This window comes from Heloderma suspectum, chromosome 2, assembly GCF_057233095.1.
Source record: "Heloderma suspectum isolate Gila_16-S chromosome 2, 16-S_ref, whole genome shotgun sequence".
Lineage (NCBI taxonomy): Eukaryota > Metazoa > Chordata > Lepidosauria > Squamata > Helodermatidae > Heloderma > Heloderma suspectum.
This window is the reverse complement of record NC_139459.1, coordinates 94132879-94155327: the sequence shown is the minus strand read 5'-3', so window position 1 is coordinate 94155327 and position 22449 is coordinate 94132879. Positions and strand designations below refer to the sequence as shown.

General features: G+C 40.2%; 1 protein-coding gene and 1 long non-coding RNA gene across 6 annotated transcripts in view; one reads left to right on the top strand and one right to left on the bottom strand.

Annotated features, from left to right (window-relative positions):
- Positions 1-27: 27 nt before the first annotated feature.
- The window catches only part of LOC146352505 (uncharacterized), a 44852-nt gene continuing 22430 nt past the window's right edge, over positions 28-22449 (top strand). Inside the window, exon 1 of the long non-coding RNA XR_014787748.1 lies at positions 28-383. This is a non-coding gene — a long non-coding RNA (uncharacterized LOC146352505). The remainder of the gene's footprint in view (positions 384-22449) is intronic.
- The window catches only part of KIF27 (kinesin family member 27), a 35488-nt gene continuing 13651 nt past the window's right edge, over positions 613-22449 (bottom strand). For 2 of the 5 annotated variants that reach the window (XM_084834189.1, XM_084834190.1), the window contains exons 6-17: positions 20011-20186; positions 19378-19502; positions 17190-17345; positions 16404-16609; positions 15356-15553; positions 14678-14785; positions 13009-13185; positions 11821-12036; positions 9860-10066; positions 5893-6091; positions 5606-5764; positions 2572-4965 (exon numbers count right to left, since the gene is read on the bottom strand). In XM_084834189.1, coding sequence (XP_084690315.1) covers positions 4538-4965; positions 5606-5764; positions 5893-6091; positions 9860-10066; positions 11821-12036; positions 13009-13185; positions 14678-14785; positions 15356-15553; positions 16404-16609; positions 17190-17345; positions 19378-19502; positions 20011-20186 — 2355 coding nt within the window. In that variant the 3' untranslated portion in view covers positions 2572-4537. Of the gene's footprint in view, positions 737-2571; positions 4966-5598; positions 5765-5892; positions 6092-9859; positions 10067-11820; positions 12037-13008; positions 13186-14677; positions 14786-15355; positions 15554-16403; positions 16610-17189; positions 17346-19377; positions 19503-20010; positions 20187-22449 lie in introns of those variants that run through there. The other 3 variants (XM_084834191.1, XR_014787747.1, XM_084834193.1) reach the window with 3 other exon arrangements.

The window sequence follows — 22449 nt, the reverse complement described above, 5'->3', positions numbered from 1 at the left end:
GGACCAGGAAGGGAGGGCAGCTGACGCATGCGCAACAAAGCGGGTTTGTGACGTAGTAGGCAAGACCACGACGAGACCTCTCCCGAGGGCTCACGGCCGAGGCGAGGCGAGGCGAGGCTCGTTAAGACGTGAGAGAAAACCGTGGCGTGCGTCCCTCCGCATTCCTGTATTCGCATTAATTATAAAGGAGCCACTTAGTAACGTTGAAACACCTGAGGACGGTGAACCCGGATACCTCAGAGAGGCCGTCTTTCTTACCTGTCTCAGGAACCCCCTCGGGCTTCGCTGCTTCTCTACCTGATCTGCCATCGCGATTGTCTTTCTGGTTGCCTGCCCCCCCTCCCCGGCTGTTAAATATGCCCGTTGTGCAGCTGCTCTTGAAGGTAGCTTTTCAAGATGCGTCACCGATGCCAATTGTGCTGCTGTGCAAATGATGGCGGGAGTAGCTGGAGATGAATGACCTGGGCCGCTAGACAATATGGGCTTTATTATGGTAGTTGAGAGGGGTGTGCTACAAAAATACTTTTTAAATTGATTTTTTTTTAGTCTTTGTACTGGAAAGCTCAGTAATATAAATAATGATGTAAAACAATGAATGAAAGGGGGGGGGGACACTGGCAAGTGGGTTCTATGCCAGGAGCCTTACCTAGGCTGAGGTGACCTTGACATCCTTCTCGGTAGCAGCATCAAATTAGGAAATATTCTCTCCTGCAAAACCCCTGATGGCAGTACGCTCCTAGTTGTTAGAAAAGAGGTCAATATTTTTTATTCTAGCATGCATTTGTTTGTGCTGTTATTAATATGTTAGCAATAGTTTATCATTTTATCTGAATGTATTTTTATACATTTTTGTGTAAGCTGCCTTGCAGAAAGGCAACATACAAATTATGTTAAATAAAGTCTCTTCAGATGAACTCTAGCCCATTTTACAGTTGACTTATCTAAAGCAACCCTGTTCACGGGATTTATTTTAAACATTGCTCAGTTTGCAGCCTGATCTACCAGTTCAGATGGTCCAGTTTACAGTTTCACATCCCAATTCTGTGCATATTTAGGCACACCTAAGCCCATTGATTGCAAATGTATTTTGATTTCAAAGCTTAAACCATTTGTGAAAAGCAGTGGATGTAGGCATGCTTAATTGTGACTAGGATTGTGAATGTCACCATTACTTCATTCAACCCTATTGTCTTAATAGGTGTTGGTTGTTCAGATGTTTGGAAACTAAGCCATGGGATAGGCTAATGTCCTTCAGAGGAACAGTGATTTTAGAATATTGGAACATATTATTGAAGAAAATATTCATAACATTAATTATTGGGTGGATTAGAAATGTAATAAATAATGGAAAATCTTTATATTAGGGTGTATACAGGCATAATATTTGAGCTGGGACTACTTCAGATTCATTGCAGTCTGTTCAAATCACCTATTTCCTCTCCAAGATCAAGCTAAGGAAAAAACAATTCTGCAAACTCACAGGGGAAGCCAGCTGTTCACAGCGCTGATTGGCTTGTATTTACAGTGTTGTGAGCTGACCACCCTTCCCATTCCAAAGCAATTCTCCAACTCTTTTTAATTGTGTGTTATTTTTTAAGAGGGAATGAATTAACACTTAAATAGTCTTCCAAAGACATGGTAAGGGGGAACAAAGACTGATTACTGGACCAGCATTCAATTTTGCTGGCATGTACCTCTTGTCATTTTTGTTGCAAAAAAATATCTGCCGAAACAACTATTTTAATGGTACACCTCTGCATTCTTTGGGAGCTTAATAGAAAAAAAATCTCCACTTGTGGTGTATGTTTACCACTTGCTTGGGCAGATGAGTCTCCTCTTTTCATACTTTGTGTGTTTTTACATAGTAAATGCTAGTTTAAACATGATAAAAATGCAAGCTACCTACTATAGTGGCAAGTCCTAGCCCAGCTCCAATATCCATACAATCTTAGGCTGCTGACAAGTTAGTTTGATACTTTTTTAGCCATTTCAGTCTCAGTTCCATATTGGTAAAAACTGAAGGGGAAAAATGGCAATAGCAACCATAGGGTATAAGAGTACAAGGATAATAAAGCAGCTTATGTAATTAGGAAGTTGTAATAAGGGTGCTTCCAGACAAGCCTTTTGTGCCATCGCCATGCCTCATTGACAGAATTTTTAGGGATGCCCAGACAGTGTTGTCTTCCACTTGTAACCCTCCCATGTTTCCCCACCACTTCTCCAGTCTTTTTTTCTTACCACAGAAAATCTGTGAAGGAAAAAAAGATGGAAAAAAAGCTGCATAATGCCTTCTGACAGTTAACAGAAGGATCCATCTTCCTGGAAGCACTCTAAAGCAAACTATAACTATGGTTGTTTCCAGACTAGGGCTCTTTAGCATTGCTAAAACACAGCTTTTTTGCAGTTAACTGGAAACAGTATTTAAACGATTCCAAATGGCCCTTAATGGAAAGCTATATTCCCCATAAACATCTACTAACACAGGATTTTTCCTTTTAAGCATACAAGAACATTGTTTAAAAGTGCACGTACATTAAGAAACACATTTACCGTTTTTCAGTTTTTTGTTTTAGGGTGTTTGTATTGGGGATGTATAAGTTTCGAAATATAAAATGTAATGCTAAGAGTGAAATATTTGAACATCAGACCACACCCATTTGCAAAACGTTCACAATACGATTCAACAAACAGCCAACAAACAAATGTAATTAAGAAAACAATTAGCCTCAGCCACCATTGCTTAGAGTCTCAAACATCATTAGTAACAGTATGTCAAGAAACTGCCTCTTCTGCTGATAATTTGGATTTTAAAAGTAATATGGAATGCTTCTTTTAAAAATTGTATTCTGCAAGTACTTCTGCAATTCTGGCTATAAACTAATTTTTTATATATATTTTTAAAATTACAAATGCATTGATGTGGATCCTAAGCTCCCAAGAGGGGAATTCTGCTCACAAGATCCTCCTGCTGGCAAAACAGCGGGGGGGGGGAGGCAATTTTTGCCAATGCTTCCTGCAGTTCCCTCAAAATCTGCTCTGGAAAGTTGAGGGGCCATCTGGGACACTGTGTGGGAAGTGGAGCCAGGAGCTGAAGGTGGAAATCGACAATCACCTTCCACCAATGGAAGCACCTTCTGTGAACAGAAGGAACCCTGTCCATAGAAGGGCAACTCAGAATCCAAGCTGTTGTGAAAGAGTTTAGAAGCATCTCTGGTTTCATTTTAACTATGGTCACACGTAATGATAAATCTGGATAGAGGAAGACAATATGGGAGATGGGGGAGTGTGTGTGTGTGTGTGTGTGTGGTGTACACGCAGGTTGGGAGGAGAGGCAGTGAAGAGAGTACATGATCCTGCAACTCTGTTCCCTTAAACATGCAGTAAATGTTACTTCTGCACCAGGACTAGTTTACAAAGTAGTGTTCTAATCTATAATTGTGTGTCTCACTTTGGTATATTCAGACATCCCCTTACATACCAGAGTAACTTTTTTATTGCTCTTAAGGGGGGCAATTTACCAAGTAGCTTCAGTGCACCTCCATCTATGTAAATGATCAGTGAATTGGCTCTAGAGCAGAGTGATTTACCTGCAGGAATAAAAATCATGCTTATTCTGGTAACCTTGGAATACATCTGCAGAAAATGCTTTCCATTAAAAAGCCAGTTCCAGTGACATTCCTCAGCAGTCCCAATGTCACTTCATAACCAAGTCAGTTATTAATAAAATTTGTATGTGATTGGGACTTAAGAAGATATTTGTTTTAAATGTGAGTTTTAGCAAGGAAGTTTTTTTTTTAAAAAAAGCAGCATAACTTCTTCCTCAGAAAGATGATTTACACTTTAAGTAAGGCCTTGGTCAGGACCAAAGTCAACAGTACTTTCTTATAAACTTCAACATAAATATGGCTGGAGTGATGAGGGCTAGGAAATTATGGCTGCTGTCTCTATGAAGCCCTGCTTACAATGGGCCAGTTCACACAATATTTATTTGTCCATGTGAGAACTCCAGATTGTCTCCACCTACATGTTTACACAAACAACTATACTGTGTAAAAATGACCAATCACAGATACAGTCAGCAAGACTTCCTGTAATATGGTGAGGTTTTTGTTTTTTTGCAGCTGTAACTGATTGCTAGTTTTTATACATTACACTTGTTCTCATAAATATTCCCTCGGGTATGGTCAGGATTGCTCATGCAGACAAAAATGTATTGCGTGAACCAGCCCTAAGATTCTTTGCAGTATGGAAGATAAGAATACATTTAAGAAGAATGGCATAAAAATCCATGCCAATTCTAAAAAAAGTAATGAGTATAAATATTTTAATTTAATTCCTTAAGGGCAAAAATTAGTTTGGTCTCTGCCCTTTATAACATTACTGTGCCATTAAGGGATCATAGATTTCTATATGAGCACAATGAATGATCTGCAGTGAGGCAGAGCAACTAGAAATAACTCATTTGAACATTGTAGCTGCCTGAAATAAACTAGAAATATTGGAGACTGTGCTTGCTTTCAAAACAGTACAGGGTTAATTATGTATTATAGCCATTAGATTTTCTAGGCATTTCAATGGAATCTGCAGGAACAGAATTTATACCAGATGTAAGGCCTGAGCGCCTTGATGAAAGCTCAGAAGCAGGGATATGACGTAATTCTTTGCGAGAAAGTTTTACTGGGGTTACTCCTTGAAGTTGGGTCACAGTATCTTTTGCCTCCTGAGAATGACAGAATACTTGTGGTTGAGATTCTGCAGGCTGCCATACTTTGCCAGCTTGCTCTTCCTGGCTACCAGATATATTGGATGCAGCTTCTTCAAATTTGTGTGAATTTTGCTGTGCTCCTAAACCATCCACTGGGTGGTTTGTTTCTTTTAACTTCCCTAGTGATTTGGATGTCCTGAGTTCTTCTGATGAGGCACTTGCTTCTTCTTGGTTCAGTATTCCATCAGTAGAACAACAACCTAAAAAGAAATAAAGCAGTTGGCTTAGGTACTTTGAGAGAAGTATCATGGTTTTATATATTGTTGGGAATTGTAGTTGGTTTAACTATTTTCTATTACTGTAAAATATCCTGAGTGTGTTGACAGAAATGGATAAATAAAGGAAGCGGTAAAATATAGTGGCTTGAATCCTGAGTTACCCTTCTGCAAATGGAAGGGCTCCTTCCATTCATGGAAGGGACTCCAGTTCAGTGGGGGCTTCTGCTAGTGGAAAAAGGTAGGGAGGAGAGATTTTCAGGTATTCCCACTGCACAGAGAATATTCCAAGAGTGGGTTAACAGGTGGGTACAGGGGAAAATACGTGAAAATGGCCTTGCCCTATTTTTACTAATGGAAACTTAGGATCCACTGCAAAGATTAAGGGGGATATGTTGTTGTATGCTTCTGAAAGCTAAAGATTAACCAGATCTCCTTTAAGAAAAAATATTCAAATACTATTGTAGTGTCAAGAAAGCTGCTAAAATACCTTCTGGACTAATCATGTCTAATTATATTAGTGCAATTCAAATATATTATGCTTAATAAGAATTTTACCACTAGTCTGAAAGACAGTTGCATTTCAGCTATGTATAATTTATAGATCTAATACTTCTATATTTACTTTGTGTCACAGGATGGTGTACTGATTCTCCAAGCAGTTCCTTTAATTTCTTCTTTAATTCTCGGCTGGTTTTCTTATAGAAGAATAGGTTTCTTTCCAGTTGTTGGACTTTAGCATCATATGTTTTAAGGGTTTCCGCAATACTTTCACCATCTTGTTCTGGAAGGACAAATTAATTTCAGGTTGAAACTTTTGTTTCAGTTTCATTCTATAGTATGAACAGAGTTCGGCACTAACATCCTGTTCCTGCAATGATAGTCAAACGCTACTATAAAGTCAACAAATACCTTTGCAATGAAGAAGTATTAATTGCATCTTTTGTTCATGTTCTTTTTGCTGGAGAGTCAGACGTCTATCACATTGCAGCATGAGATGTTCAAGTGCTGATTCAAGTTCTCTTACTATGTTTTCTTGTTCCATTACCCTCATTCCCAGTTCTTCAGCCTGCAGTTGCAACTTACGTTCAGTCTCACGGAGGCCAACAACCTAAAGAAGAAATAGTCTTTTCTTCTGTTAAATCAAAATGTTCCTAACCATGGAAACTAGGCATATCATACTTCAAAATATTACAAATATGAAATAGCTAATCTTTTGCTATGTTACCAGCATGGAAAGCTAATGAATTACATCCTTCACAGTTTATATAAAGACCCATTGACAAGACATCCTATGACACATACTTGAGTAGAGCATCAATAGAATCATCTAATCCATGCACACTAGAAAATGTATGATATCTTTTATAAATATTGCTACAAATTCCACAGCTCTCAAAGTTCCAACAAATAATAACCAGAAACAAAACATGTTTAGGTTTAGCTGCACTATATGTACTTAGCATATAGTTAGGAAGGTACAGTGGCAAGGAACACTATATGTACTTAGCATATAGTTAGGAAGGTACAGTGGCAAGACAACCCCTTAGGATTGTCACATATTTCCAACCTAAACTGTTATTTTAATCTAACCCATTAATCCTAGATAAAGAACAACAGATAACCTCATTAAACAAATGACACACAAACATGCTTTTTCAACATGTATTTATCCCCAACTGATTAAACATTCAATATCCATGTGTGAAAAAGTATGTGATCCTTTAGATTCAGTACCAGGTGGCAACCCCTTGAGCAGCAATGACTTCAAGTAAGCATTTCCTGTAACTGTTGGTCAGTCTCTCACATCAGTTTTGAGGAATTTTGGCCGATTCCTCTTTGCATAAGTGCTTCAACTCAGTGACATTTGACGGCTTTGTTGCACGAACAGCTCGCTTCAGCTCCTGCCACAACCTTTCGATGGGGTTTAGGTCTGGACTTTGACTAGGCCTTTCTAAAACACGGAATTTCTTCTTCTGCAGCTATTCTTTTGTAGATCTGCTTAGATGTTTAGGATCACTGTCCTGTTGCATGGCCCAGTTTCGGTTCAGCTTCAGCTCAAGGACAGATGGCCTGACATTCTCCTCTAGAATGTTCTGATACAGTGCAGAATTCAAGGTTGTGTCAATGATGGCAAGCCATCCAGGTCCTGAGGCAGCAAAGCAGGCCCAAACCATCAAATTCCCACCACCATGCTTGACAGTTGGAATGAGGTTCTTCTGTTCGAACTCAGTGTTTGTTTTTCGCCAAACATAACATTTCTCATTGAGTCCAAAAGGTTATACCTTTGACTCATCCATCCAGAGAACATTGCTCCAGAAGTCTTGGGGATTTTTAGAAAACTTCAGATGGGCAGCAATGTGCTTTTTAGAGAGCAGTGGTTTCCTTCTGGCTATCCCCCCATGAACACCATTCATGTTCAGTCTTTTGCTGATCATTTTTATTATTTATTATTGCCAAGAAAACCCCATGGAACATATCAAGGCTAAAAGATATGACGCCGGAAGATGAGCCCCTCAGGTTGGAAGGTGTCCAATATACTACTGGGGAAGAGCAGAGGGAATTTCCAAGTAGTGCCAGAAAGAGTGAAGTGGCTGGGCCAAAGCCGAAAGGACACTCAGCTGTGGATGTGTCTGGTGGTGAAAAGAAAGTCCGATGCTGTAAAGAACAATATTGTTTAGGAACCTGGAATGTAAGATCAATGAATCAAGGTAACCTGGAGGCGGTCAAACATGAGATGGCAAGATTGAACATCGACATCTTGGGAATCAGCGAACTAAAATGGACAAGCATGGGCGAATTTAATTCAGGTGACCATTATATCTACTACTGTGGGCAAGAATCCCTTAGAAGAAATGGAGTAGCACTCATAGTCAACAAAAGGGTGGGAAAAGCAGTACTGGGGTACAATCTCAAAAATGACAGAATGATCTCAGGACGAATCCAAGGCAAACCATTCAACATCACGGTAATTCAAGTCTATGCCCCAACCACTGAGGCCGAAATTAAAAGACGCTTGCTCCTTGGCCATGAAATTAAAAGACGCTTGCACCTTGGGAGGAAAGCTATGGCAAACCTAGACAGCATAGTAAGAAGCAGAGACATCACCTTGCCGACAAAGGTTCATATAATCAAAGCTATGTTTTTCCCAGTAGCAACATGTGGCTGTGAGAGCTGGACTATAAGGAAGGCTGAGCGCCGAAGAATTGATGCTTTCGAACTGTGGTGCTGGAGAAGACTCTTACAAGTCCCCTGGACTGCAAGGAGGTCAAATCAGTCAATGCTAAAGGAAATCAACCCTGAGTGTTCATTGGAAGGACAGATACTGAAACTGAAGCTCAAATATTTTGGCCACCTAATGTTAAGAGAAAACTCCCTGGAACAGACCCTGATGCTGGGAAAGATTGAAGGCAAAAGGAGAATGGGACAGCAGAGGATGAGATGGCTAGATAGCATCATTGATGCAATGAATATGAACTTGAGCACACTCCGGGACACAGCGGAGGACAGGAAGGCCTGGCATGCTATGGTCCATGGGGTCACGAAGAGTCGGACACGACTTAACGACTGAACAACATACCGCCCCATAGCCAAAGCTCTCTGGGCGGTTTACGAAAGTTAAAACATTAAAATACAATACACAAAGTTTAAAAGCTATTTACATAAAGCATACGGACAATATATACAAACAACATATAACTAAAAACAACTTTGAACTAAAAACAATTTAACAAAAAAATTAATAAAAATCCAACAATAAAACAACACAGCTTAAAAACAGTATACAACAGTCAGCAAAAGGAACAAGAGTTCTAAAAAGGGAAGGCTTGCTGGAATAATAGTCTTTACTGCCTGCTTAAAAACCTTCAAAGAGGTCAGCAGGCGCATTTCAGCCGGCAGGTCATTCCACAACTGAGGGGCAGCAAAGAAAAAGATCCTCTTGTGTGGCTGCCAATCTCACATGAGGCAGCTGCAGCAGATAGCCCTCAGAGGACCTTAGGTGCTGGACTGGGACGTAGGAGGGAAGGCACTCCCTAAGGTAGTCATGAGTAGTGACTCAAGTAATGTGAGTCATGAACACCTACATTAGCTAAGGCGAGAGTGGCCTGCAGATTCTTGGATGTTACTTTGGGGTTCTTTTTGATTTTCTTGGATGATGCTCTGGTTTGTTTTTGACAAGATTTTGATAGGAACTTGAACCTTCTCCATTTGTCTGACAGTGGACTGGTGGAGCCCAAAATCCTTCTTTGGTTTTGTAGCCCTTTCTATACTGATGAGCAGCAAGAACTGTTTTTTCTGAGGTCCTCAGAGATGTCTTTTGATTGTGTTTCCACACAACCGTATGGTGAAGACCAAATTCAAAGTTTCTCATTCTTTTATAGGGTGGGTCCTTCCAAAGTCACCCCGAAGATCTACCTAATTATTTAACATCTGATTCTAATTATTCCCTTTAACTGAGCTGATGCAACCAGGGGTCCATTTACTTTTGCACATGCCTTGACTCTGAAGTACTCTTTGTTTGCCTAATTTATACATCATTCTATTTCCCAAGATACAGAATTGGTTAATATAAGCCCTATTGGATATTTAGAAAAGGACTGGTTTTGATTTACAAAGGCTATTATGGTAAAACTATGCAATTTCCATAATTATCATTAGGGTTCACAATTTTTTTCTCACCACTGTAACCTTTATAATAAAAAAGTGGAGTTAGTCAATTTCTGCTTGTGCTTTCATATACACCCTGTTCAGAATTACATTTCTCTACAACTCATTCTTACCATCATAATTAGTGTGAGAAAAACATCAGATAGTTATTTTATGCCAAGAAAAAGAACAGGCAGAATTTTCTCTGCTGTATATTGCTCTGACAACAAACCTTATTAAAATACTTTAAGAGAATTCCTCGCAGCTCTGCAGCAGACAGGGACACCAACTTTCCCATCACATTGGCCTCACTCTGTGTGAGGATTTGTGTTGAGGCTCTGATTGAGTTCTGGTGGTTTTGGATACTTTCATTCTTGTACGCAATGGCAACTTCCAAGGTTTCAATCCCTTCTTCAAGTTGGAATAGAATATGTTCTTCCTGGAAAGAAAACAAAAACTATGAAATTACAGTTCAGCAGATGGCTACCAAAGATGATGAATTTTAAATACCCAATTATTAGAATGTGTCAACATTCAAATATATTACAAAGATAATATGTGTACCAAGTGTGATGTTCTCTTATGTAGAAATTTATATTAGGACATAAGTTAAGTGGTACTGGTGTTGTTTTTTCATGTAGGCACTCCAGCGAGTACCTTTATTCTAAAAAAGTTACTATTAATGAGTTCAATGGGCCTCTTACTACTTAGTATGCATTGAATTCAGCCTTATTTAGGGCAAAATCTATCATACAAGCAGACTTCTACTCATGCAATAGGACTTTCTGCTCCTCCCCTCCTCCCTGCAGCCCCCTATGCTCTTCCTAAAAACCTGCTTCACAAAGTCTCCCAACCCAATTGAGCAGATTTTGAGGGCACACATTCTGCAGACAGAAGCCATTCTAACCCTTAAATTTGTACCCTATTTCAGTGGTTTTCAAGCTGTGTTTCGGAAAACTCCAAAGTGCCTTGGAAGTTTATCACATGTTTCTCAGGGAGTTGATCAGACATGGCACACAAGATTCCACATAAAAGAATTTGTCCACAGTTACCAAACTTTTCCTGCAATGTGTAGCCACAAAGGAGCATTGAATATATTCTAGAACACACTCTCAGTTTATGTAGGCCAAAGGTGTGGAACCCAAACAGGCTTGGCTGCCATCCTGATTGAACTGAATGTCTGCTCTAGAACACTGCCTCAGTGAAATGTGAAAGGGTTCCAGGGTAGCCTAGTCCATATGGAAAGAGTTCCCCAAAGGTAGAAAGCTTTAAAACCACTGTTCTATCTGGACCCCAAGCCTCAGGCTGAGCAACATTTCATCACTCATTCTCACAAAGTGCCAGTGATTCTCATTTTATAGTGGCATGGTAAAAAGGGACCCAATCCCAGAATTACTTATATCATGACCATGTGCTTAACAGAAGACTCCTCTATCAGACATGGAATAAAATACAGGCTACATCTCTGTAGGCATCTCTCATATCCATTTGATCCAGAAATTGTAGGGAATGGGACAGAGTCACTAAAATGTGTAAAAATCACCATAAACGCTCACTGCTGGTGTTCTGGTATATGTTTTGGCTCATACTGGAGCAGTAAACTGAGCTTCAGGCACCTATTTTTGAAAGGAAGTGGAGGAAAAGCAGATTTGCACCCCACTGCTTTTTTTCATGGGGGTATGGGATAGCAGATGCAAATACTAAGTGACAATAGTGCATAATGTCAATCAAAGAAGGGGAAGTGATACCTGATTTCCAGGGGAAATTTGTTAATTTTATTGATAGCTATCAGAACATTATGGCTGTGATATGGTGGCTTCAGTGAGCATGCAGAGGCTGCTAACTTTTGTGAGCAGAGGAGAGTTCTGTGCACTTAGTTGGCAATCAAAGGTGGAATCTGCTTCACATGGGAGAACAGGGAGTCCCTGCTGGGATTTTCAGCTGCCCCCAATGCGTACAGGTTATCACTGATCCCGAACTGTCCCACAAAGGTTCTCATTGAACCAGAACTATTACCAAACTAAAACAGCTCCAATTGGTGTTCTTAAAAATAATTTCTTTTGAAACTGTTTAACAAAATAACTTTCATTTCTATTTTAGTAGCTCCAAATATTAGCTGTTCAGCTACCAATCTGATGTATTTTCTATCAATAATAGCTAATAGTTACACTTATCAAATGGATAATTACTTACTTCGGGTGACAACACTCTGCCATTCTTCAGTTTCTCATCCACACTGTTCCTTCTTTTCAGCAGTTGATCCCTTTCCTTCTGCAGAGCCTGAACCTCTTCAAAAATCTTTCCCTGCTCATCCCTGGTGCTGCTTTGAAGCTGCATATTTTTATCACATAATTCCTGATCCAGCATACTCAGACGGGTAGATAATTTCAAACTGTCTTTATTGAGAGCCTATAAAACCACAAATGAAAGTACAATTCCTTTCAGCATGCAGGTATCCCCCCTCCCCCAAAATAGAGCACAAACTAATATGTAAACCTTCCCAAAGTTCACTGAGGGTACAGCGGGGTGGATCTGGACTAAGTTAGGTTCCGCTGAAATTAATGGTACTTAGTTTAGTAATAAATGACTTGGGGAACAATCCTATGGCCCCTAGACAGAGTCTGGGGGGCCATAGGATATTTTGGATTCCTGGATTTGAGGCTGGAGACAGTGCTCCAGCCTCAGACCCAGGAATCTGAGCTCCCCAACCCCTCGCAGTCGGTGTAGAGAGAACTGTTCCTGCTGCCTCTCCAAGGCTGCAAAAGTGACTTTGGAGAGGAGGTAAAGGGGGCATTCCTGTGGGCGGGGAGGGGACTGGAGAAGCTGGCTTATGCCATATCCACAGGCCTCGTCAGCCTCCTTCCCTCCCACTCTGCAATGCCTCAGACAAGTGAAAAAGCCCGTCTAGCTGAAATGCAGAGTGGGAGGCGCAGCAGAGGTGACAATTGCCTCCACTGCACTCCCACTCTGCACTGGATACTCGTAAGCCTCCTAGTTCGGAGGCTTACGAGTATCAAGGGCAGGTGCCCTTAGTTTGGGTTCAACCCAGTAATAAATAGTAAACATTGTAGGGATATCCACTATACGTTTTATTTTAACGCATGCTTATTTTCGCTATTGTGGATGAAAGAGCAAAAAAGTTAATGTGCAAAGTATCCCATAAGTTTAAGAAAAACTGATATTTGGCATTTCACCTCCAATCCAGAGTATTTTACAAATATTAAATATTTCCTTAGCATTCCACTTTTACAAAAAGAAAAAGGAATGTGCAGGTTAAGGTCACAAGCTCTGGCCCATAGAAGCAGAGGGCCAATTACTTTTCACACAAGTTTCTAACCTCATTTTTGTTAGCAGCCTGCAGTATTATAAAAAAAAAAGCACCTGACTAGATCTCAGTTTTTTAATTTCCAAATGGTTCTTCTCTTGTATCAATGTTTCCTTCTTGGAAATGATAGCTTCTCTTCTTTTTAAATCTTCTTCCAGATGAGCTAACTCTTGACGCTGATGCAAAACCTTCTCTAGCTCTTCATCCAGCCATTTCTTTTTCTCTTCTAATTTCTGCAGCAAGACAAAAAAGATAAACAAGGCCAGTTTAGATCCATAAGTATATCCTCAGCTCTGTAGTCTTCAGTAACCTTATTTTCCATGCATAAAAATCAGCACTTACTTTCAGTTTCCCAGGACTCAAACCAAAACTCGGTTACACAGAATAGGCACCATATGCTCCAGAGGTTTCTCTCATAAGCACTTGTAGTAGAGGATTTAGTGTTGCAGCAACCACCCTCTGGAATACTTTACCAATTAATATTAGACAGGCCCCCATAGTTCTGACATTCAGACGTCATCTTAAAACTCATCTCTTTACAGAGGCTTTCCCTGAAGTGCGACCCAGCTAGTTATGGTTTGTAGCAGACAGTAGAGTGTATGATTTTATTGCTGATTAATTGTATCGTTTTTATTGTTATATTTATGGCTGTTTTTATGCCATTGTATTTTATGTTCAGCGCTTTGATACTTTTGTTGAAAGCAGTATATAAATCTGAATAATAAATAAATGGAATAAATAATACCAAGCAGTTCTTAAGTTTTACCTGACTAAAGACTGAACTGACATTTAGGCACTTAATTATATTTAATTTAAATCAACTGATAATCAGTCTACATATTGGAAAATCTCAGAGAAGAAAGAGTACAGTTTCTTTTACATATGAAATAACTAATTGAAACTGTATGTTAGCTCTGCATACAGAAAAAAGCACCATCTTTTACACTTTTACATCAACTTTGGCAAATGGAAAATACCAAACCTATCTGTGTGGTTTGCAAAATGATGTGCACTTTAAGAATCCTATCTCAAAAAATTTTATTAGCTGCCTTACCAATGAAGCACAGTATTTTAAAAATGTGCAGTTAAAGACTTAGGGTGCAATCCTATGGCTGCTAGACAGTAGCTAGACGACCACAGGATTGGTCAGCTCCTGGAGAATTGCCTCCCTGCCACCTCCCCCTCGTAGGCAGCGCAGATTGTCCCCGGGCTCCAGGCTTGTAAGAGCAGTGCAGAGCAGGGCAAAAAGGGGCATTCCTGGGGCAGGGAGTGCGCAAGTGCTGGTATGGCGCTTCCTATACGTCGTCCGGCCTGCCCACCCCGCGCGCCAATGTCCTGTGGCTAGACAGCTGAAATTGGCATCTAGCTGTGAATGCAGGGCGGCTGGAGCACGGAGGAGAGGATCCCCTCTGCGCTCCTCCCACCGTGCATTAGATAGGTGGTCGCCTCCGAATTTGGAGGCGGCCGCCTATCCCCATAGAATTGTTCCCTTAGTTGATTAAGCATACCAAATAACTAAAAGATTTGATATCTTCTTGAACTTCTGTCAATTAATGACACATTTTTCCCTTGGTTTGTAAATGTTCAATTAAAATGTTGCAGCCCTCAATCCATCCAAGTAGCTTCTAATTATTACTACTTTAAGGACATAGTAGAGGGAGATACTTCTGCTACAAAGTGAGTCGGTAGCATTTCAACTCATCAGGATTACAAAATATTAGCTACCTGTAGTTGCTGTGGAGTTTCAGCTGAGTTTTTCCTTTTAAACGCAGCAATTTCTTCATCTTTTAGTTTTAGAATCTTCTCCTGTTGTTCTGTCTTTTGTTGAAGTTCCTGTATGTAAAGAAGCATCATTTTTGTACATGTATGAAGATATTATCATACATGCTACAAAATTAGAAATTTCAGTCCTTGGAGTGAAAACTAAGCTTTAGTGGAAGGAAATACTTGTTAATAATACTGGAAGTACTAACATTAGAGGGATAATAAAACTGATAGTATAGAATTATTTTTAAATATAAACACCCTTTCCTAATATTTGTACTTAGTATTTATATCTCACTTCAGAGTCTTCAAAGCACTTTGTATGCAGTGATCCTTACAACAACTCTGTATGTCTTTATTACCTCCTAACTGCAGATTGGGGTAGGGTGGGGTAGGGATGAAGCTGAGGGAGTGGTTTGCTAAGTGAATTCAGGGCTAAGGTGAAATTTGAACCACAGACCTCCAGGCTTACAACTGACACGCGACAAAACTATACCACCTCTTCACTCTCTTTGATCATGCATGATATTATATGTATTGTAGGAAAAGTCTCAAAGTTATGCACCACAGCCAGTAGAAGGCAAAGAAACAACTGCTATTACAGCTTTATTAAGAAGATACAGAAATGAAATCTCTTGCCCTGATCTGCAGTTGCCCCTGCTGAATTTCTGCCTCCAAGATTTTCTTTTTTTCATTCTCCTCTAGCAACCTTTTCTGTAGCTCAGCTTGTTGATTTTTCATGTGACTGACATTCTGTTCCACTTCCAATACTCGCTTCTCATTCTGGGTGGATAATGATGCCAGTTTCTTAGTGTCCTGCTGTTTTCTCTGTAAGACCTAAGGTCACATAGCACAGTTTAGTTAACCAGTGATATTGCCCTACTGTGTTGTACTATTATTTTGTTGTCTGAATTGTCCAGCTTTACCATTATGTTTTGTTTCACTGAGATTTTTTGTTTATGGGTTTTACTGCATTTGTGTGCTTTGCTTGAGTACAGTGTTTCAGTAGAAAGGGCAAGCTATACATTTTATTATAAAGAAAAACAGGCAGACAGAGTGTAAACACACCAAACAAATATTTGGGCAGAAAGTGATTGATGTCTTACAGATACTGTACATATTAGTTCAGCAACAAAGCTCACATATATTTTCTAATCCACGCAGAGAATGTTTGTTACTGGGCAGATTAAAAATATAATACATAACTTTGCACAGACGTAGAAATTATGCCGTACTTTTACAAAAGAAGTTTACTACTTGGGAAATGGTTTGTGAACAGATAATATTTTATTGCTGATTTTATAGTGTGCTCACACCTGGGTTATACAAGAAGTCATCTGGCCAATAAATCATGTGTATGATAGATGGGTGAGAGATGTGTTTCTGGGGAAAAGGCCACAGTTGGAGAGAGAATTATGCGTGGATACTGTGGCTTGTAAAAAGGCCAGCTAGCAAGTTCACAGCAGAAGTAAGATCAAACCAAGGACTTCCTTATCCCTAGCTCAGTTGCTTAGCCACTATGCTACATCAGCTCTCAAGTCTATGTTCTATCATATCAGCTGAGAAATATGATTAGATTGATAACAGAATACTATAAACATCATCATCAAGCTCATACAGCTGAGTAGATAAGATTCTATGTTTAATATGCTATAACAAGAAATTATCGTTCCCCAATTACAAGTACCTGTACTTTTAGCTTTGCTGCATCCATCTTCTTCCTAAATTCTTTCTGTAATCTGGCTTTTTCAGCAATGTCTCTTAGTTCCTTCTTCTCTAGCTCCTGCAACTGCTTTTGTGTTTCAGTTAAATCCAGTTTGGCCTGCTCTGCTTCATGTTCCAGCTGTGCTATTTTCAGAGAATACTGCTTGCTTACAGACTGGGCATCGTTACCTTAAAAAATCCCCCAATTAAAGAAAAAGCTGAGATATCATTTGTGATATTGACACTGTAGCAGCCCACTACTCAAAAGGAGGTCTCTTTCCTTTATTAAAGAATTTAAGTATTTAGGATTATTACTATTTATCGCTAATTGTTTTATCAATAATTTAAAAGTAAGCTTTAGGAACATGTTCATTACAAACACACATGTGTGTGTGCGCGCGCGCGCGCACACACACTTTCCTCCAAGCTGTTCCAGGCAGTGTATAAGGTTGTCTCTTCTCCCCATTTTCCCCATTATATTCTCAAAACACCGCTGTGAAGTAGGTTAGGCCAAGAGAGCATGACTGGCTCAAAGTCACCCAATAAAACTTCATGGCTGTGTGGGGATTTCAACCCATCACCCCAAACCTAGTCCAGTGCTCTACCCATTACACCAACCTTGGCTTTAGACTATCTCCTATTTCTTCCTGAGCTGTGTAGGAGTAGACCAGTTAAGTTATTGTTTGTCTTTAGGACTATTTACTATATCACTTAGGTCTTGTTCCTACATATATTTGTATATAAAAAGCAAATCACAAAATCCAGTTACCTGTTTTCACCAGTTCTTTAATAAGTTCCTCCTTCATTCTGATATTAAGTGTAAGTTCACTCATTTTTTGCTTAGCAGCAATAAGTTTTAGCTCTGAATTCTTTAACTTCTGCATGTTTAGTATCTGACTTTTCTGGATACATTCAATATCAGCACCTTGAAAGAAATTGTAATACTTTAAACAACAGACAGCACATTCCCAAGCTAAGTGGGACAAGACCTACCTTTTTAGCTGTAAGCTGCTTTGGGACACATGGACAAAAGTAGATTGCACATTTTATTATTATTTTATTTATTATTTTAACAAGAGAAGAGACTCAGATACCTGGGTTGTAATCCTGATTTAGTTGTGTATAATTTGTTAAATAACATGAACACTGGTGATTATGCAGATTTACATGAAAGTGGAGAAAGTGCACAAACTGGAACATAAACAGGGATTTCACGTATAGCCTGGTCAACACAGAAAGTCTCCAAGTGGGATTTGAGAATGTGGATGATATCAAGCAGGTCATTTGTATAATTTGCTCAGCTCGGGGACTATGAATGTGGTCGAGGCAATGCACAGAACTGGGATAGAGCTATGTGTAATACCAGGCTGATGTATGAGACGTCTCAGTTCACATTCTCCAGCAGCCATAGCAATTTTCCATATTGACTGAGTGATATGCAAAATCCTCATGACATTCTTCATTTCTGCAGTTCTCCACGGGAATGTTACATAAGTGTGTGTGTGACCAGTCAATATTGAATGCAATCCGTACTCAAGTTCCACTACATTTAATTTATCTCATTTGCAAGTAACTGTACAGATTGTAGCCATGAGGGGCAATTCTATGCATTAAGAGCAGTGGCAGAACTTCCATTGTAGCTAATGACGATAGAGAAGACACCTTTCTTAACTACAGGTACAGTCTACTCACATCACAGTAGATGAGAATATAGCAAGTGTTTGATTGGGCACTATGTAGATGTGCACTGTGCACAGAACCTCAGAATCAAGGGCCAAATCCAGCCTTCCTGGAAGCCCCAGATGGCACCCCTTCCTTTTCCCCAGCCACCAACCATTTGGGTGGTTTCCCAGCTTTTGTACAGTTCCTCCCCCCACTTTAAAAGGCTGAAATGCCTCTTCCAAAGCTTAGTTAGTGGCAGTAAGAAATTTAAGCTGCAATATGCTGGTATTTGGGATATTTCAGTCCTGCCCCCTTTGCCTTTGACCCCATCCACTACTAGAATGTGGTCCCCGAGAGCTTCTGTGAAATGGAATTCGGCCCTCAGGCTGAAATAGATTCAGAGAAAGGTTGAATCCCGGTTAATGAGTTTGGGGCAAACAGTTGTGTCAGAAAATGGTAGAAGGCATTTCCAGTGCCACACATTTCAAAATAAATAATCTATAATAGTATCTGATTTTTATACAGTTTTACTGTGACGTTAATTGTGATGTTGCTTATTTATTATGTTTTGGATTCTATTGTTAGCCACCTTGGGATATAAATGGAACAAATAAAATAAATAAATATTGTGAAGTAGATGGGTTGGCCACTTCTCTATATTTTTTGCTGAGTTCTGTGAACATTAAAACAGGTTGGCATACCAGTACAAATGTCATACTCATTGGCTAATTTCACAGTTCTTTGGATCCTGGACTGTGTTTCCACAATACAAATCCCATCCTTTTTTTAGGCCATGGGTACACAACCTTTTTGGTCCCAAAGGCCAAATCCGATTTTGCTGGGGGGTCCAGGGGCCACATGCACATGAAGGAGCACTGGGGCGGGGGTGGAGGGAGAGACAAACACATATATACTGGGTTGGGAGGGAAAACTCATACACACTCCTGTCTGGGCTGCTTTGGGGTCACTGGAGTAGGGAGAAAGGTGCAGGCTTCTCCCTTCCCCAGCAACCCCAATCGCTGCTTTACCATCGCTAAGCATCACCAATGCAATCCCTACTTATCTCTGATTTCTCTGATGCTAGCACTAGCGAGGGAACCCCTAGCTTACCTCAGATCTCTGATAAGGGATAAGAACTGCCCTGGTAGCAGCAGATGTAGGGATATTTGGCAAGCCACAGAAACGCTTGGTGAGCTTTTTGCACCCCTGTTCTAGATCACAGTTTTTCTGCTATCAGAGGATCACATAAGACATAACCGTGTTTTTGTATTGTAGCATCAATTTACCTTCCTTACCTGTAACAGTTTCCATCTGTAAAATATTTCCATTTTGTGAACTGGAATTGTGCTGCATCTCTTTATCTTCAAGTGTAGTGCTGGGAGGAGCCTGTTTTTGTGTCCAGGTACGGTTTAAGGAGCGTCTAGAGAAAAGTTAAACCACACATTTATTCTGTAAGCCCTATAAATACAACTTGAGACTGCAAGCATCTTAACTGATTAACCATTTTTCTGGGAACGTTTTACAAGGTTGCCTAGTGTTAAAAACAAAACAAGATGTATTGGCTGGGGCAACACACAAGATCACAAGAAGTCCTTCTGAATAACAATGTGGCTAACAAAACAGCTCTGAAGTTCCTTTGTGACCAAGTCACCAATGGATGCAGAGCTAGAATTCTGTTGCTCCTGTTCCTGACACCAATTCAATGTGATGTCATGTGCTGAAAGACACGGATCTAAAAGATCCAGCCCTATATATTCAAGTACATCTTTGTTACAACCTGGAGCTACTCCAGTGCTAATCATCACTTGTCTCTGGGTTCAACTTTTTATTGCCTAGTGTAACACTGACATATGATTTAAATTTCAAGTCCCAGATAGGTCAGTGTTTGCTACCAGATATACACACATTAGATATGACCAAAAATGTACCTAAATGGAGGTCTCTTTCTATTCTTGGCATTTCTTTCATCTTCATCACTGTGATCAGAAAAGCAGCTATGAAGAACTTCGTCTTGTTCTTCTATGTGATCCAACATTATTTGGCTACGGGTTTGAAATCCAGCAATTACTCTGTTTAGGGAGTATGTAGGAGGGCTTGTGTGTACCTTTAAAGACAGTAAAAGGGAAATGATGTCTGTGGAAGTTGTATTACATTTCTATCTCATCTTTTGTTGAAGGAGCTCAGAACAGAGTACATGTTTCTCTTTGCTCCTCCAGTTTACCTCCATAACGATTGTGTGAGGTAGGTTAGTCTAAAAGAATGTCACTGGCCCAGTCATCCAGTAGCTTTCACAGCTGAGTGGCAACATGAACCTGTGTCTTCTCAGTCCTGGTCTGACAGTCTAACCACTATACTACACTATCATGCATCAAACAGGGTTTTAAACGCTCCACAAATGCCTGCCTTATAGGATCTTTCAGAAGCAATGTTACATTTCCATCACTGGGTTGTACTGGCATATGGTGGCTGGCATTAAGACATCAGAGGCTGCTCTTTCTAGAACCATGCCATCAGCCACTCTCAAGGCATTTTCACACATGGCATTATTGGGTGCTCGTGACTGTTCACTCATGGAAGTTCACAGGTCCTTTTCATGACACCATCAACCGCTGGTGCCTCTCTAGTTTTTTAGGTTTATTCCGCCATTTTAAAAACTGCTGAAAATGCAAAAACAACAAAAACACCCGTCAAAAACCGCACCAAAGAGGTGGTGTAATTCAAGAACCGTGAGATATTTTAGAAAACTTGCAGCACCATCTACTGGCTGAACAAATGAAACATATGGAACATGCCCACAAAAGGCCCAGGAAAAACAAGGGGAGGGGGGAAGCGTGTGTATTGTGCCCATTGTAAACCCGCAAAGACTGTGGAAGATGAAGCCCCAGTAAGTTTGCGGGATTTTTCTTTAATGTAGAGAAGCTCTCAGTCTATGTGATAAATATCTTGGTTTGCTATTGTGTTGTATTTGTAAGCCTCTTCAAATGCTTTTACAGGGCTTAGTAAGAGGAATATAATTTTAATACATACATACATGAAAATGAATAGTAATTAATTATAACCTGAACCAGCAAGCAAGGATGTGGAAGGGTGAAAAATATGAACTACTTTTAGAATTAAGCTGCTATAAGTATTATTTTCTACACTATCATTTCTCAAATGTGGCCACCAGTGTCTTTTGATGCAGTCACAGGGGAAGGAAAGAGGCACAGCAAAGAGAAAGGAAAGAACAAGCTGGTAGATTGATGGAGAATATCAGGAAGAAGAGCATTCTGAAAAATGTAACTGCTCCCACTGGAGAGCAAAGACATGGCTGGAGCAAGAACACCATTGTTGATGTTCCATACTGACTGCCCAAAATGGGAAAAAAATAGGAGCAGGGACAAATCTAGCCATTCATTTATTGGTTTCCATGACCGTAGACTCTCCTTTTTCCATACAAAGTAGGGGAGAATTACTTGCTTCACTGATGTGTATGGAATAGGAGAAAATGTCTACAATCCAGAGAACCATAGTGTTCTCCATGCATGTTCTGTGGCTGCAACTATGATCACATGTATAGACAAGTTTGTGAGCTACTTTCTATGATTCAGTACAGGATTTCTCATTCAGTTAATATAGGCAGGTTTGGATCCTCATTATAATTGTACACTTGTAAAACTAAATGAGTACCTTCATCAATAACCTCACTGATACAGTATGGCTATCTTCCCATAGCAACACCCCACCACCATCACCACCACCACATTCTCAGTGACTTCCTGATAGCAGCACACAGACAACTGACCCATTCACCATAAGCAAAATGGAATATTGGACTTGACACAGTTGGAAGGAGGACATCATGGAAATAACTCCTCCCATCAGGCTCTGGATCCTGAGCAAAGTCAGCAGATTTTCTGCCTCATTTGATGGGGTCTCTCTGTTTTGGACATGGGCTTCCTAGAGTCCCTTGATCTGGCGAAGATTCTTTTGTTGAGAAGGAAGGCATGTTTAGATTAAAACACTTTGTTTTCCTCCTTCCTGGAGGCAGTAAGCATTGCTTTCTTTTTATCTTTGGCTTCTAACAAGCACTCCTTGAGGGAACTGTCAAATAACTGGATGTCAGGAATGAATCTGAATGTGTGATGTCTAGCAGCTCAGATTCAGAATGGGAACAGCCAAAACGGGGGAGGCTCCCTCCCTAGCGAGCTCAGCTATGGCAAGGCCTTCTTCCCAAGACCTTGACTCAAAGATGGCTCAACCTGAACACACACACCTCTTTCCTCCTCCATGAGAACCCAGGTTTCGGGGGAGGAGGAGAGTGAGAGGCATGCCTTGAGCGATACTAGGGTCCGTCACAGAGCAAAGCGGGAAAGGTTAGAGGTGGA